Consider the following 16609-nt stretch of genomic DNA (forward strand, 5'->3'; position numbering starts at 1 on the left):
TTATTTTTAAATTTCTAAATATGCTATACACTATTAAGGCGAATTTTGAGTATGATATCTCAAAAGGTAGGATAAAGTATTATTTTAGTTCTCAATATTTAAAATTAATTATATTTTATTTTTTAATATTTTAATTACTGTATTTTTATTCCAAAATGTTTAAAATAACATTAATATTATCTACAATCAAATTATTTACTAACACTTAATAAAATTGATGTACTATTAATAATGTTTTTGTTAAAATTATGTTTGCTCAACATTTTCTCCTACTATTACTCTCTTATTACGAACATGGACACTTCGCTGAGTTGCCGTGTTCGCGTGTCGTACACATTTCGAACACGACATTCACCGACACGCGTGTCTACTGTATCTAATCGTATCTTAATAAAAAATAAAAAATTCTTCTCCGGACATGCCTGGATACACCTAAATATCATCACGTGTCAGCATATCCAATCTTATTCTTAACATATATTCTTAAAATAAATTTAGATATAGTATATATTATTATTTATTAAAACAAAAAAATATTTTATATACTTGATATAATTAAAATAAGATATTAAAAATAATTAAAAATTTAATTTATATTTTAATATCAATAAAATATCAAAATATCATTACGATTTATCTAAAAAATACTTTATATTTTATATGTATGCGTGTCATCGTATCATATAAGATTTTAAAATTCGCGTGTCGACGTATCCCATGTCTAGGGCTGGAAGTGAGCCGAGCTGAGTCGAGCTAGACCAAGCTTAAGCTCGGCTCACCAAAATTGAGCTTGGCTCACGACTCGACTCATTAACAATTGAGCATATTTCTTAAGCTCAAACTCGGCTCACCAAAAGCTCACGAGCTGGCTCAAATAATAGAAACATAAATATATAATCTATAATTTTATATCAATAAATTATAACTTATATATTTTAAAAAATATTTGAAAAGAACAATTATAGTTTATCTATCAATAAATATAAATTTTTTATTTATGTCTTACATCAAAATTATATGTAATAAATAAATATAAAATTTTAAATAATTAAGATCATTAATATATATAATTATATATTACTATTTCATATGTATATATATAATATTAAAAGTATAGACTAGATGCATATAGGATATCTGTATTAATAATTATATACATAATCGAGCCAACTCACGAGCTAATGAGCCGAGTTTATCCAAGCTCAAGCTCGGCTCATTTAATTTATGAGCTCAATTTTAGGCTCAAGCTTGGCTCACCAGCTCACGAGCTTAACTTATCGAGCTATTAACGAGTCGAGCTCGAACTGGCTCATAAGCTGGCTTGACTCACTTCCAGCCCTACCCATGTCCGTGTCAATATCCGTGCATCATAGCTCTCTCAACAAGTCCAAATCTCATTCTCCTACTCCCTTCTTCTTCCTCCTCAAATCGCTCTTGAAAAATTAATAGTATAAAAGGGATCGGAAGAAGAGAGTAGGAGAATGAGATTTGGGCTTGTTGAGAGGGTGAAGGTAGGAAAAGGGAGTTGAACAAACATAGTTTTAACAAAAATATTATTAACATTACATCAATTATGTTTATTGTTAGTGACAGAATTGACAGTGAGATAACATTGATGTTATTTTAAATGTTTTGGAACAAAAATAGGACGATTAAAAATTAGGGATTAAAATAGGATTCACTTCAAACGTTGAGATCAAAACAGTACTTTACCCTAAAAAGTAAGAGGAAATGGTCAAATTAGTTCTTGAAAGATTACTCGTTTTTAAATTAGTCCCTAAAAGATTTTTTTTTTAATCAATTCATCCTTTAAAAATTTTAAATTAGTCATGTTAATCCTTTTGTCACTTTTTTTGTTGACGGTGTCAAAATTTACTAATGTGGCACGTTAAGTGACACCACAACACACTTTTAGGAGTCTCAATAGACTATTAACATAATTAATTTATGAAATTAGATCAAATCAAAACCTAATTAAGGGAAGAACTTGAGGATTGGAATCTCTCAATTTGGGGTTGATTTAATCTAAATTCATAAATTAATAATATTAATAATCAATTAGGACTATTAGGTGTGTATTGTGATATTACTTAACGTATCACATCAATAAATTTTAACATCGTTAACAATAAAAATGACAAAAGAATTAACATGACTAATTTAAAATCTTTAAAGGATGAATTTAATTAAAAAAATCTTTCAAAAACTAATTTAAAAAATAAATAATTTTTTAAAGACTAATTTAACCATTTACTTTATAAAGTAATAATCTTACGCAACCTTTTTTCAGAAAATCACCAAACCTAAAATCTTATACAAATTAAAAAATGTGTAAATTTTGCACTATAATACATATTTTATTTACCATAAAAAAAATACAGATATCTTGTTACAAATAATATTTTCTTTTGTTGGCATATTTTATTTACAGTAAATAAAATGTGTTATTTTTTAAACAGATTTTATAATTTATAGTTATTAATTAGTTATTATTAAAGTTTTTAATAAAATGAGATTACATCTAATAATATGAAATTATATATATATTTTTTTGTTAATAAGTGTTGGTCAAATTTTAATAAAAATAATAGTTTATAGATTTTTTTTTTTTTTGTTTATTGTACAATCAAGACAGTAAATTTTTTTTATGATATAGTACTGAGAATAAATTTTTTTAATTGTTAAAAAAAATTGAGAGTGTAAAATATAATTTTAAATTTTTTATTACTTTTATTTTATATTTATTTTTAATTTTATTTATAAAATTAATAATATGAGATCACACTTTATTCTCTCAATTATTAAAAAAAAAATTAAAAAGATTTATTCTGTATAGCACCTGCCAATAAAGGTACAAAGAAAACTCCAATAACATGCACAATGCACAAAGCTTTGTGAGGAAGAGAGAGTATGACAAACCGACCAATAAATGTATGGTGTCTCGACATCAGAGTCTGCTTCATTCCCATAAACACAAATTCAGATTCTCACGAAGAAATTGAATCGTTTGAGTATTTTTGTTGGTGGAGTGTTAAAGTGCGTCAAGTTAATAGTTAAAAATAATTATATAATTTAATATGTTTGATTAAATTAAAATTTATTGATTCTTAATTATTAACTTTATATCATTATATGTATGTGAGTTTTTATTATATTTTTTATTAAATTTAACTAATTATTTTTAAATATTAACTTTATATAAAAATAACTATACGTAAATTTTTAAAATTTTGTTTATTAGGAATTTTCTACCGAGTTTCTTAAGAAGAATGTCATAATAATTTCCGTAGAAATTTGTAACGGTGTTATTTTATTCTTTAAAGGTTAATTTAGGAGTTAAACCCCAAAATGGTCTCTGAGATTAGCGTTATGTACTAAAATTGTCCCTGAAATTTCAATTGCACTAATTACGTCTCTGAGATTGAAAAAAATGTATCATATTAGTCCCTGACTCATTTTCCATTAACGATATGATGACATGACATAATGACGTAGACTGTAAGTGACACGTGTCACTTCATGATCTAGCCACGTGTAATGGTGTGATGATGTGGTGATCAGTGACACGTGGCATGCTGACGTGGATGGCTGTGCCACGTGTCACAATGTTATTTGGTCACGTGTCCGTTTGTGCCACGTGTTGCAACAGTATTCGTCTACGTGTCATCTATTATGTCATCGTTCTATATGCACTAAATTAGTCCCTCACTTTACACAGACCATCTCCAGTAGGAAACTCATCACAGTTTCTGTTTATGGCCCACTTGTCATAAAAAGTAACTTCACATCAGTTTTTGCGTAAATTTAAAAATAATTCACTATTAAAAGATATTAATATTAAATAAATTCATATATAACAATAATACACAATAGATTAATTAAATAATTAATATAAATTATTAATTAAATAAAAATTTAATTATTTAATTTATTTAATTATTATAATTATTAATAAATTAATTAGAAATTAATTACTTAATTAATTATTAGTTAATTAATTAATATAAATTATTAATTAAATAAGAGTATTAATATTTAATTTAATTAGTCATTATAATTATTATTAAATTATTTATTATTTAATTAATTAATATAATTATTTAATTAATTAATATTTTATATAATTATTTATTTTTTATTTTACTTGCCACTTGGCAATTATATATTGGTTAATGGGAGTCCCCATTCAGAGGGACTCCTCTTCTCTCTCTCTTCTTGAAAAAAGTGAAGGAACTCACTTCAGTTTTCTCCAACGGTCCAATTCCTTTTTTTTCTGACTAAATAGTAACTGGGCTTCTGATGCTCTTAGAGCACCTCCAATGGAGAGTCCCTCCCTCACTTTTTTCTGACACAATGGGACTCCAACCGTTGGAGAAAAGAATAAGGAAGTCCTCGCACAAGTCCCAAGGAAGAGGAGTTCCTCCTTAGACCATCTCCAGTAGGGAACTCATTCCAGTTCCTGTTTATGACCCACCTGTCATAAAAAGCAACTCCACATCAACTTTTGCGTCATAAATAGTAAATAGGAACTCAAAGTATCTCTCTTCTCTATTAGGAGGAACTAACTTTAGTCCCTATTGTGGTCCCACTTAATTAATTAATTAATTAAAATACTTGAAATAAATATAATTAATTTTTTTAATAATGTAATTTAAATATTTAAATTTAAAAATAATTCATTATTAAAAGATATTAATATTAAATAAATTTATATATAACAATAATACACAATATATAATTCAGGATTACACTAATTTGTAAAATTATTTAATACAAAAAAAAATATAATTAAATTCTATAGTTGACGACAAGCATTGTGAAATTGCTATATGTGTTCAATCAAGTCCTCTAATAGTAGCAGAACTTTAATTTCGTAAACTTGGAAGAAGATAAAGAAGAATAGTAGATAGTGTGAGAATAGAAGTGTATCTAAGTGGTATATATAGAGTAACAAAATATTAATTTATTAACAATAACGGTAACATAGTAACGGCCAATGAGTAATAGCTCAAATGGCATAGTCTCTCCATACTCAATTAAGAGGTTGCGGGTTAGAGTCTCCTATCTTTGATAAAAAAAAAAAAAAGTAACATAGTAACGGCTATTTTTACAACAGCTAGTTTTGCAACGGCTAAATTAATATAATAATATAAATATAAATAATATTTAATATTAATTATGATATAAATAATTAATATAAATTATTAATTAAATAAAAATTTAATTATTTAATTTATTTAATTATTATAATTATTAATAAATTAATTATAACTTAATTACTTAATTAATTATTAGTTAATTAATTAATATAAATTATTAATTAAATAAAAATATTAATATTTAATTTAATTAGTCATTATAATTATTATTAAATTAATTATTATTTAATTATATACTATAATTATTTATTTTTTATTTTACTTGCTACTTGGCAATTATATATTGGTTAATGGGAGTTCTCTCGACTAAATCTCCAAAATGGTTCCTCGGATTGGGCCCCTGCACTAATTTCACCCCTGAGTTTTCAATTGCACCATTTTGGTCCTCGAGATTGAACTCCGGGCACCATAAAAGTTCCCAAGCCTATTTCCGGCCTGAGTCAGCAAATCGGAGTGCTGATCTGGCAAGTAGCTGCCACGGTGGATGTAGAAACGGCTATATGACGTGGACATTTGGTGAATTTGCTCCAATATAGTCTTTACTCCCATTTATAAACCCTAAACTCAATGTGAACCCTATTTTCTTCATCATCCTCTTCCACTTCTGTCTTCTTTCTTCTTCTTCTTCTTGTGACAAATGATGGGTGGTGCTAGTCATGCAGTAGGGAGTTCGAGTCGCTCCTCTTCAACCAGGAACTGGACAAGAACATCAAGTGCAGAGTCTTTTTCCCAAATCAACAACATGGTTTGTAGGATGACCATGCACTTCGAATTTCTCATAACCATTATCACCAGCCCAAATTGGATGTCAGTTTTTAGACTCCTTCCTAACCTTCTCAAGCCTACTTTTGATAACTGGTGGTAGTATTTCCACGTGATTTTTCAGCTTCACCTTATTCTTAGCCATTGTGCGCATTACAAAAATTCTGATTTTCTCGAGTAGTGTGATGATTGGCTTTCTTCGTGCTTCCTTTATCTTTGAGTTAAATACTTCACATGCGTTGTTGCAAATAGAGTCCAACTTTAGCTTGTGACTGAACTTTAACCTTGTCCATGAATCTCCTAGCTATTTTTCTAGATATGCCCAGGCATCCTCGTTAAGCCTCTTAATCTTATCCATTAACTCCTTGAACTCCTGGTATGTAGTGGCCCGTGCACAATCCCACAACAATCTCCTTAGCTCCAAGTCTTTCCATTGTTTGTTGAAATTACGCCACAAATGCCACACACAGAAACGGTGATGTAAATTAGACATCACCTCCCTCATGGCTAGAATTAGACCCTACAACAGAAATTGAGATAACATAGCCATGTTGAGTGAGAACACATAATGATTTACCATAACAGTCCCTAACTTTTACCCCGTGCACCATAATAGACCCTGACTTTTAAAAAATGCACCATAAAAGTCCCTAACTTTCACACTGATTCACCATAATAGACCTTAACATTTATATCGTGCAAACAACATGGTCCCATTCCAATTTTGCAGAATCAGTTCATATTCAACCCAAATAAAATTTACCAAACTTATTTCAAGAACAACTCATAAACGGTTGCTTATGCTATTATGCAGACTTCCTGATTTCAAGAATCAATAATCAATATATCATCATCATTAACCAATGTTAGTCACACACATACAAAATCAAATAAATAATCATTATTTCAATAATCATTAAGTTTTTTGGTGAACAAGCCACCAACATTCCTTCATCTTGTCATACCCAAGCTCTTTATGGTAATTCCTAATATAGAAAACATCTAATGTATCTTCATCAATATCAGCCAAACAACTTTTCTTATTAGGAGAATAAACCATCCTTCCTTCTTTATTTTTTTCAAAGCTACCCCATGATGGAACATAATGTTAATTAGATTTTTCATCTGCATCAGAAATAAAAATTGTACACATAACTCAATGACTATAGTCACAACTCAAAAATCAACAGATTGCATTTCATGGATGGTAAAAGAAAACTTTTCCCTGTTTCATTAGGTAAAAATAGAGCATGTTTAAAACTCATATCCTAACAGAACAATATATGAAACCCTAAACCTTTATCAATGATGAAAACACCCCACCACAAACAAACAGAAAGCCAACTAAACCCTTGAAAATCAAGCTATGATTGTCGGAAAAAAAAAATAAATAAGGGCACTGTGTACTCACCTCAATAACAACAACAATGGTGTTTCCTCAATATGTGAACTCCACGGTGACACTAGCAATCCTGCAAAACTGTTGAACTCACAAACCCTAAATCACCACACTAAGCCTTCACCATTGTCAGAGGAAGAGGGAGTCTAAGTGTTTCGGTGTTGGAGAAAGGAAGGAGAAGATTGTGAGTGATCAAAACCCATATGGCTCTAATGTTTTGTTTTCTTCATTCATGTAAAACGGTGACGTTTTACTCTCCTTAGGTGCCAAAACCCTAAACGACACCGTATGGAACATCCACCGTGGCAGTCACTTGCCAGATCAGCACTCCGATTTGCTGATTCAGGCCAGAAATAGGTTTCGGGACTTTTATGGTGCTCGGAGTTCAATCTCGAGGACCAAAATGGTGCAATTGGAAACTCAGGGGTGAAATTGGTGCAGGGGCCCAATCTGAGGGACAGTTTTGGGGATTTAGTCCTCTTCTCTCTCTCTTCTTGAAAAAAGTGAAGGAACTCACTTTAGTTCCCTCCAACGGTCCAATTCCTTTTTTCTCTGACTAAATAGTAACTGGGCTTCTCCATTGGAAATGCTCTAAGTGACTCATTTTAGCCCCTGAAATTAAATGTCGTGCACCAAATTAGTCCCTTCACCAGTTTTTTCTCATTTTTTTCTATAAATTCAAAATTCTTAATATTTTTGAATACATTAATTTCAATTCTATTTTTTCACATGTTCTTCAAATAAAAGTGTTTTTATAAAATATTTTTTCTCTTACGAATACCCTAACCGCCGACTTGGAGTTGACGTGAATGCTTTTCAAGCACCTTCACTACCATCTCTGACCTCTTTCAGTACTTTTTTAAAATATTTTTTTTCTTGCGGATACCCCTAATAACCGCCGTCTTGGAGTTGACGTGAAGGTATTTCAAGCTTTCCTCATTACCATCTCTGACCTCTTTCGTCTAGACTGCAGATGTCAAAGATGGTAGTGAGGGTACTTGAAGTGTCTTCAATCTAGCTCATTTACACATAACAAAAACGTATATTTCATAAGAAAAAAAATGTTAATTTTAATTATTAATTTCTTGTTAAAAACACATTTTTTTTATGAAAAAAATGTGTCTAATCAATCATATAATTATTTTTTTATAATAACATACTTATATATTACAAAATTTAGCAATGTTAAATTATTAAAAAAATTATATAATTAAAACTAAAATCTTAAAAATTTTTATGAAAGCACTTGTATTTAAATGATATATGAAAAAATAGAATTGAAATTAGTGTATCCAAGATATTAAAATTTTAAATTTAAAAAAAATGAGAAAAAATTGGTGAAGGGACTAGTTTGGTGCACGACATTCAATTTCAGGGACTAAAATGAGTCACTTAATGCAAAGTAAGGGACTAATTTGGTGCATATAGAACGATGATATAATGGATGACACGTGGACGAATATGGTTGCGACACGTGGCACAAACGGACACGTGGCCAAATAACATTGTGACACGTGGCACAACCATCCACGTCAGCATGCCACGTGTCACTGGTCACCACATCATCATTCCATTACACGTGGCCAAATCATGAAGTGACACGTGTCACTTACAGTCCATGTCATTATGCCATGTCATCACGTTGTTAATGGAAAATAGGCCGGGGACTAATATGGTGCATTTTTTTCAATCTCAGGGACGTAATTAGTGCAATTGGAATCTCAGGGACGATTTTAGTGCATAACGTCAATCTCAGGGACCATTTTGAGGTTTAACTCGTTAATTTAGTTATAAAGTATTAAATATAACAATATTAATTAGAGTAAATAGCCGTTTCTAACAATGAAAGATTCGGATACCAACAAAACTGACCATGAAAAATTAAAATTAAAGTTATACCCATACAAAATAAATTTTGTTTGACAAAAATGACCAATAATTAATTTTTTATTGATAATTCCGTAAATACTCTCTTCTTTCCTCTTCTTTCCTCATCTTCCTTTTATCAATCAAACTCAACCTGAATTTCTTCACATCTTCCATAGCAGTGCTTCTAAACAACCCAATATCAACAACATCAAACACCATGTGGTATCCACATTATTTGAGAATTGAGATCCCCGGGCCTATCATGCATCATAGCAAACCCAGACAGATAAGTCTCCATGCCGAATCCACCACTACTGCGCCTTTTTAGAATCTTCGCCTCAGCTTCCCTCATCAACTGCCTCACGTTCCCATTTCCTGGGTCCTACAAGTACCCCATGCTCGCGCTCAGATCCAACAATCCCATTTGGATGCAATCAATGCCATCAACGGCTGAAATCTCACCAACGTTCTTCACTCCCTCAACGGACTCAACCTGGCAAATAATCACCATCTCTTCTTGGTAACTACCAAGGTAACCTTCATCTATGTCGTAACCGGAAACCCGGACAACGGAGTGAGCCGAGCCACGAATCCCAATGGGAGGGATCTAGTAGAACGACATGATGTCGATGGCAGATTCTGTGGAATCGATCACTAGAAACATGATCCCCTGTGGGCCTAAGTCAAGAAATTTCTTAGCCCAAGTGGCAGAGCTCTCAGAAACGCGGAGGATTGCGGCGGTGCCGGTGGCTGCGAAAGCGTAGAGACATGGGAGCATGTCGGAGATTCTGCCGTGGTCGTGCTCCATGTTGATGGCGACGAAGTCATAGCCTACAAGTCGGCGATTTCGGCGAGTGTTGGGGAGAAGGAGAAGAGGAAGAGGTCATAGAGTGTGTCGTCATTTTGGAGGCGTGACCTGAGATTTTTGGGAAGACAATGCGGCAGTTGTGTTCATAACAGAGAAAGCTGAGATGGCAGAGGAGACATCGCCGACATAGGATTTGTGGATGCACGGAGTGTCGGATCTGGTGGTGGTGGGGGGTTTTGAGGAGTTTGGGTTTGAATGCAGAATATGAAGGGATGAGGATTGAATAGAGCTTTGGGTTAGTTTGGGAGAAGAGAGAAAAGGAATGTGGTGGTTGTTGGCAAGATGCATATGTTTGGGAAAAGTGGGAATAGAGTAGATCTGGTAGAACAATGAATTTACAGTGGAGTTAATAATGATTATAGAAGGAAGATGAAGAAGGAAGAGGAAAGGAGGAGGGTATTTATAGAATTACCAACAAAAATTTAACTATTGGCTATTTTTGTCGTATAAAATTTATCTTGTATGGGTATAACTTTAGTTTCAATTTTTCATGGTCAGTTTTGTCAGCATATGAATCTTTTATAGTTAGAAATGACTATTTACTCATATTAATTATGTGTGACAAATTTGTACTAAAAAGGAAAAGGTTGTTATTTGTTGTAATTAATTAATGTTTATTAGAAAAATCCAAAAAATAATAAAAAAAAACTCCTCTTATGTTAAAAAAGTGAAATATTCAATTTTAATGCATTAAATAAACAAAAAATTATTACTGCACGTTTTTCTTCTTCTTCTTTTTATTGTTACTATATGTTCTTCTTCTTTCTTTTTCTTCTTCGTTATTTTTCTTCTTCGTTATCGTCGTTATCAACACCACCTCTTCCTCCTCCTCCTCTTTCTCCTTCTTTTTTCATTGAAATTTCTTCTCCTCCTTTCTTTTTCTCTTTCTCTTCCATCATCAGTTATCTCGTTGTTGAAGATAATGAATAATTCAGATTCAGATTGTCAATTGAATCAGAATGAAATTGATTATTGTTTTGAATCCAATCAAGTGACTGAGGTGTGATTCAATTCAGAAGAAAAAAATGTAGCATTAGAGAAAACATTTTTCTGTATTTGCAGCAAATTTGGGTGTAACACAAAGATATTTGGGTGTATTTTTATTCTGACAAGTTTCGTATAATTCAAAACTCTTCCTCTTCCTCCTTCTCATCTTCTGTTGCTTTTTTTCTTTTTTATCTTTTACTTTTTGTTTTACCTTCTCAAGTTTCTTCCTGTTTTACTCTCTTAACAAGAATAAAAATAAAAAAACCAAACAAAGAAGAAGAAGAAACACATAATGCTGCAAAAGTACTTGGAAGATGATAAACTTACATTAATTTAACTAAAAGAAAGAAAGAAATAAAGAAAAAAAGAAGAAAAAAATGCAGCATTAGAAGAAACATTTTTCTGTATTTGCAGCAAATTTGGGTGTAACACGAAGATATTTGGGTATAACATGAAGATATTTGGGTGTATTTAATTCAAAATTCTTACTCTTCCTCCTTCTCATCTTTTGCTTCTTCTTCTTCTTCATCTTCTTATTTCATATTCTCATAATTCTTCTTGGGAAGAAAAAATCAAACAAAAAAAATACATAATGTTGCAAAATCAATAGAAAGAGAAGGAGAAAAAAAATGCAACAACAACAACAACAGTAGTAAAAAAAACAACGATGAAACACGTGAAGAAAAAGGAGGAGAAACGCAAAGAAGAAAGAAAGAAAGAAGAGGAGGAAGAGGAAAAACGCGAAACACGCTATAGAAACCATTGAGTAGCGCGCGTGTTGACACGCTCATATGGGTGAGCGTCCTTTTTGTTGGGTTTGGCCCAACTTATATGACTTGTAATGTGTAGCAATTCTTATAAACAAATACTCCTAAAAAAATTAAAATCTGCCATGTTTTAGTGATCGTAACAATTTCAGAGCATTATTAGTAAAATTTGGGAAAAATATATCTTTTGTGTTTAATTTTTTAAAATATAACCAACGTTTATTTTGTTTTAATTTTATTTTTAGTATTTTAAATATATTTCAACTAAAATTTTATTTAGGGATAAATATTATTTTAGTTCCTAACGTTGAGGGTTAGAATCAAAATCATCCCTAACGTAATTTTTTTATTTAGAATCATCCTTAACATTTTTTTTCGTATTAAAATCGTCATTTTTAATAAAAAAATATAAAAATTTTAAAAAAATAAAAGAAAAGAACGCGTTTTTGGAGGGGGGTGGAGGAAACGCGAAGAGGGGAGGGAAAAGGGAAAGGGGAAAGGAAGAAGGGGAAGGGGAAGGGGACGGCGCCGGCGAAGCTTGGAGCTGCCGTTGCCAACACCGAAAGAAAGAAGAAAGGGGAGAGGGGCTGCGACAGGGGAGAAGAGAAGAGGGAAAGGAGATGCGCCGGCGCTGCTAGGGCTCGCCGCCGCCGTCGCGTCGTCATCGGGAGACCACGCCGCTGAGTCGTCGCTGCTGATTCGCCCACGAGTTGCCGTCAGGGAAGCGCCGGTGGTTCTGCTTCGGCTTCTGCATCTGCTTTTTCTTCTGAATCTGTTTCTTCTTCTGCTTCGGCTTCTGCATCTGCTTCTTCTTCTGAATCTGCTTCTTCTTCGGCTTCTACATCTGCTTCTTCTTCGCTTTGGCCTCTGCTTTCTGCTTCTGTTCGAGCTTCTGCTTCTACTTGAGCTTCTGCTTCTGCTTCTATGACTGCCTCTGCTTCTGCTTCTGATTTTGATTTATTGTTTTCTGATTTTATTGTTGTTGTGTGTTGATTTGGTTGTTGAATTTGTTGAATTTGTGTTGATTTGTTGAATTTCTGATTCCTTGATTTGTTGAATTTGTGTTGATTTCATTGATGTTGTTTTTCTTGGTGGTGGAGGTAAAGGTGCTGGTGATGGTGGAAGTAAAGGTGCTGATGGTAGTGGAGGGCATTTTTGTCCAAAAAAATTAAAAGGACGATTTTAATACGAAACAAATATTTAGGATGATTCTAAATAAAAAATTACGTTGGAGACGATTTCGATTCTGACCCTCAACGTTAGGGACCAAAACAATACGTATCTCTTTTATTTAACATGTCAGTGTAGGATTGCGCCATATGTGGTCCAACCATAAGCATAATTAAAATATATTAAAATATTAGGAATAAAATTTAAAAAATAAATAAAATATAAATATTGAAGATAAAATTATATTTATTATTTAAAAAATATATTTTAATATAATAATATTTTTATTAAAAATAAAAAATTATGATAAGTGTCATACATATTTATTAGTTAATTATATAAAAAGATTTTTACGAAGTGCATCAATATCATTACATAAAAATAACTTGAATATCTGTAAGAATATTTTTATGGAAAATTTACTATAATAAATAAATTGGGATCCAATATTATTAGATTACATAAAATGTAAAACGCATACCAAAATGTATTTTTTCCATAATTTATATAAATCGTGACAGGAGTACCGCGATTTACCAATACACGTAATCTACTACAGGGGTGTCGCGGATTACGTTCTAGGGAAAATAAGCATAATCCATGATAGGGGTGTCGCGGTTTATGTGTGAATGACGAGTGTGCATAAACCGCGACAAGGGTCTAGCGGTTTATGCGTGAATGAGCAGTTTGCATAAACATAAAATAAAGTAAGTGTATGGTAAACAAAACATACATAACATACACATAAACCCTAAATATCAATGAAAACATGAAATAAACAGCTACGGCTCTTGCCTGTCCTCATCCTCCTCGTGAGAGTCATGTCCAAATGCGCCTAGGAGGTGCGACCCTGTACCACATCGAGCGGCCCGTCTCACTCTAGTTGGCCTCTAGCGCTTCTGTGCTGAAGGATCGACGGGCATGCCCACGCCATATGCAGATGGAGGCGTCCCTCCCATGCCCAACCAACTGTCATACAGTCTGCTAGCAGGCTCATTCAGGTCTACATGAAACTGGGGCTGGTACCCCTAAGGGTCAGACATCTGGGGCTGGTACTGCTGCATATCCTCCATATCTGGGCAGTATCCCTGTGCAACGTCCATCTGGGACTGGGTCTCTGACACCTGATCCTGTCGGGTATGGTGCTGAAAATGCAGAGGGTCGTCATCCCAGATGAGATCTGCAAAGTCGAAATAGAACTGTGAACTGCCGACCTCGTGGTCCATATCCATCGTGAAAGTCGGGCCCGCCAGGTCATCATACATCTGTCCATGGATCTCATGGTATATTTGGGAGCTCGAAACATGTGTAAGAGGAACCTCCTGGGACCCCGCCCCTGCCTGCTCCTATCACTAGGACTAGCAGATGTGAACCCCTGATGTACCACCCCGACGCTGAGGACGGCCATGTCGGACACGGTGATCGGCATGTCCGACTCCGTCGCCACCAGACCTGTCATCCTGAATCATGTCATCCAGCCATCGCCACTCCCGGTCTGTAGCCCGGGTACCAATGCGTCGTCGCCACTCGACGCGCCTGTTATCAAGCACGTCCGGCATCGGAACCTTAGAAGGCGCCTGTGACGACCCTCTCTGTACAACATCCTGACTTATCTCCTCGGCCCTAGGATCGGCAATCAAGGAATCCGGCGACAGAAACCTATGGGTCACTCTGTACCACCATCGCAGAAAGTCTGCGGACGGCCCGGGATCAGGCACCCGGGGAATACTCATAATAGTATCAATCATGTTCTGCCAACTAAGGTGCCATACCTGATAGTAGCTCGGGAACCATCTGTCCCCACCCCTCCCATCCTTGGCATGGAGCCAGTCTATATTCGAGGTCGGCTCAGGCTTGTGCTGAACGCCACCCAGCTGTGGCAGCACCCTATCCACCTGGTGCTACTCAATGACGGTGAAGTATATCAAGCAAGTACATGCGCGCCGTAACCAACTATGCTCCTCTGTGAGAATCTCTGGATGAACAACAGCCATCACGTTGAGCGAAGCATAAGGCTCCCAAACAATCTACAAACATTAACATAACACATTTATTAGTCCATTAGCTAATAAATATATAGTTAATTACATGATAAAAAAGGAAACAAAATCAATAAACTTACATCTCGATCACTTAAGCGGTCCAGCGCTAGGCGACACTGGATAACTCTCTCCTCCTTGCGGTCGGATGTCGGCAAGTAGGTGGCCCACCTGAACGAACACAATGTTATACACATGTATAAATTGCTAATGGGAAGGAACCATAATAAAAAAGTTACAGTTCAAGTCTAACTGTACAGATATGTATACCTGGAAGCCAATGGGAAGGAATAGGTGTCGAATCCCTGCGGCCTGAGGCTAGGAAACTGCCAGAAAATCCATGCCTGCAGTAGCTGCAGGGGGCCTGCCAAGTTTGTCACGTTTCTGTTGACCACCCAACACATGCAATGATATAGCCAAGCCAACACTGCCGACCCCCAACTATAGCTGCCCATATCATCAAGCCTAGCCACAAAGGGCAACCACCATATATGAATCCGATTTCCACTCTTGTCACCGAACAACTGAGTGGAAAGCAACATCATAATATAAGCTCGTGCATATATGCATACGGTCTCCTCCGTAGCATCATCCGACAGCACCCTGAACCTCTCATGAAACCAGTTGAAGTGGACTGTATACTGCTTAACCTTATTCTGTGGTGGAAGCTTGCCAAACAGTTCCTGAAACCACTCCCACACCGGTTTGCCTTCTTCCATAAGCTTCTCAAAATCTGTAAGGCACCCGGATACAGGTAAACCATCCATGGGCAGCCCCAGCTGGTATGCTACATCCTGGAGCGTGATAGTGCACTCTTCAAAAGGCATATGAAAGGTATGCGTCTCAAGACACCACCTCTCAATGAAAGCGCTGACTAAGGGCTCGTCCAACCAGAATCATCTGGCATTGAGCCTCGCCAGGTGGTACAAACCAGCCCTCTCCAGATACGGTACGATCCTGTCATGCAGAGGCATGTTCTGCTGCTTCCGGACACTATAAATGCACCTAGTCGGCTGGAGCATGTGACAGAAGAAACCAAACATATAAAAAATTCAACACTAATTTAAAGTAATCTAACACAAAAAAATACAATATTAAAGTTTAAATAGGTAACATACAGTTCCTAATCACAAAATTCAATGAAAGGTATAAACGATTCAAGACCTTATTCTAAATTAATTAAATACTAAATAAATATTTTATGATTTAAAATAATAATTTAAATCTAAATTTAAAAAACTAAATCATAATCATTGGAAAAATATTATACGAAATACATTAAGTAAAAATAACTAAACTAACCTCTTCGTTTATGCTGTTAGCAACGTGCGCAACGCCGTTGAGTCTGTAAAGACGCGTGCTTCCGCCATAGTCCCGGCCCGATCTCAACTCAACCAACCCACACTTTTCTCTCTTTTCCTCTCTCTAGAAAACCTCTCATTCTCTCTCTAAAAAACTTTACAACTACCACAAATGTAATCCGTGAGACCCTTAAAGCGTATTTATACTAACGCATAAACTGTTAGACCCCTGTCGCGGTTTATACACACTCGTCATTCACACATAAACCGCGACACCCCTATCGCGGA

The 16609-nt window shown here is 34.4% G+C and overlaps 1 protein-coding gene and 1 pseudogene across 1 annotated transcript; both read right to left on the bottom strand.

Annotated features, from left to right (window-relative positions):
• Positions 1 to 9267: 9267 nt before the first annotated feature.
• On the bottom strand, positions 9268 to 13804 carry LOC107611693 (uncharacterized; annotated as a pseudogene).
• Positions 13805 to 14009: 205 nt separating this feature from the next.
• On the bottom strand, positions 14010 to 14540 carry LOC148549973 (uncharacterized). The gene is given in 1 exon segment (XM_088495882.1): positions 14010 to 14540. A coding segment is annotated over 1 exon segment (531 nt).
• Between the last annotated feature and the right edge of the window lie 2069 nt (positions 14541 to 16609).

Source organism: Arachis ipaensis, chromosome B8 (genome assembly GCF_059453495.1).
Source record: "Arachis ipaensis isolate K30076 ecotype BB chromosome B8, ASM5945349v1, whole genome shotgun sequence".
NCBI lineage: Eukaryota > Viridiplantae > Streptophyta > Magnoliopsida > Fabales > Fabaceae > Arachis > Arachis ipaensis.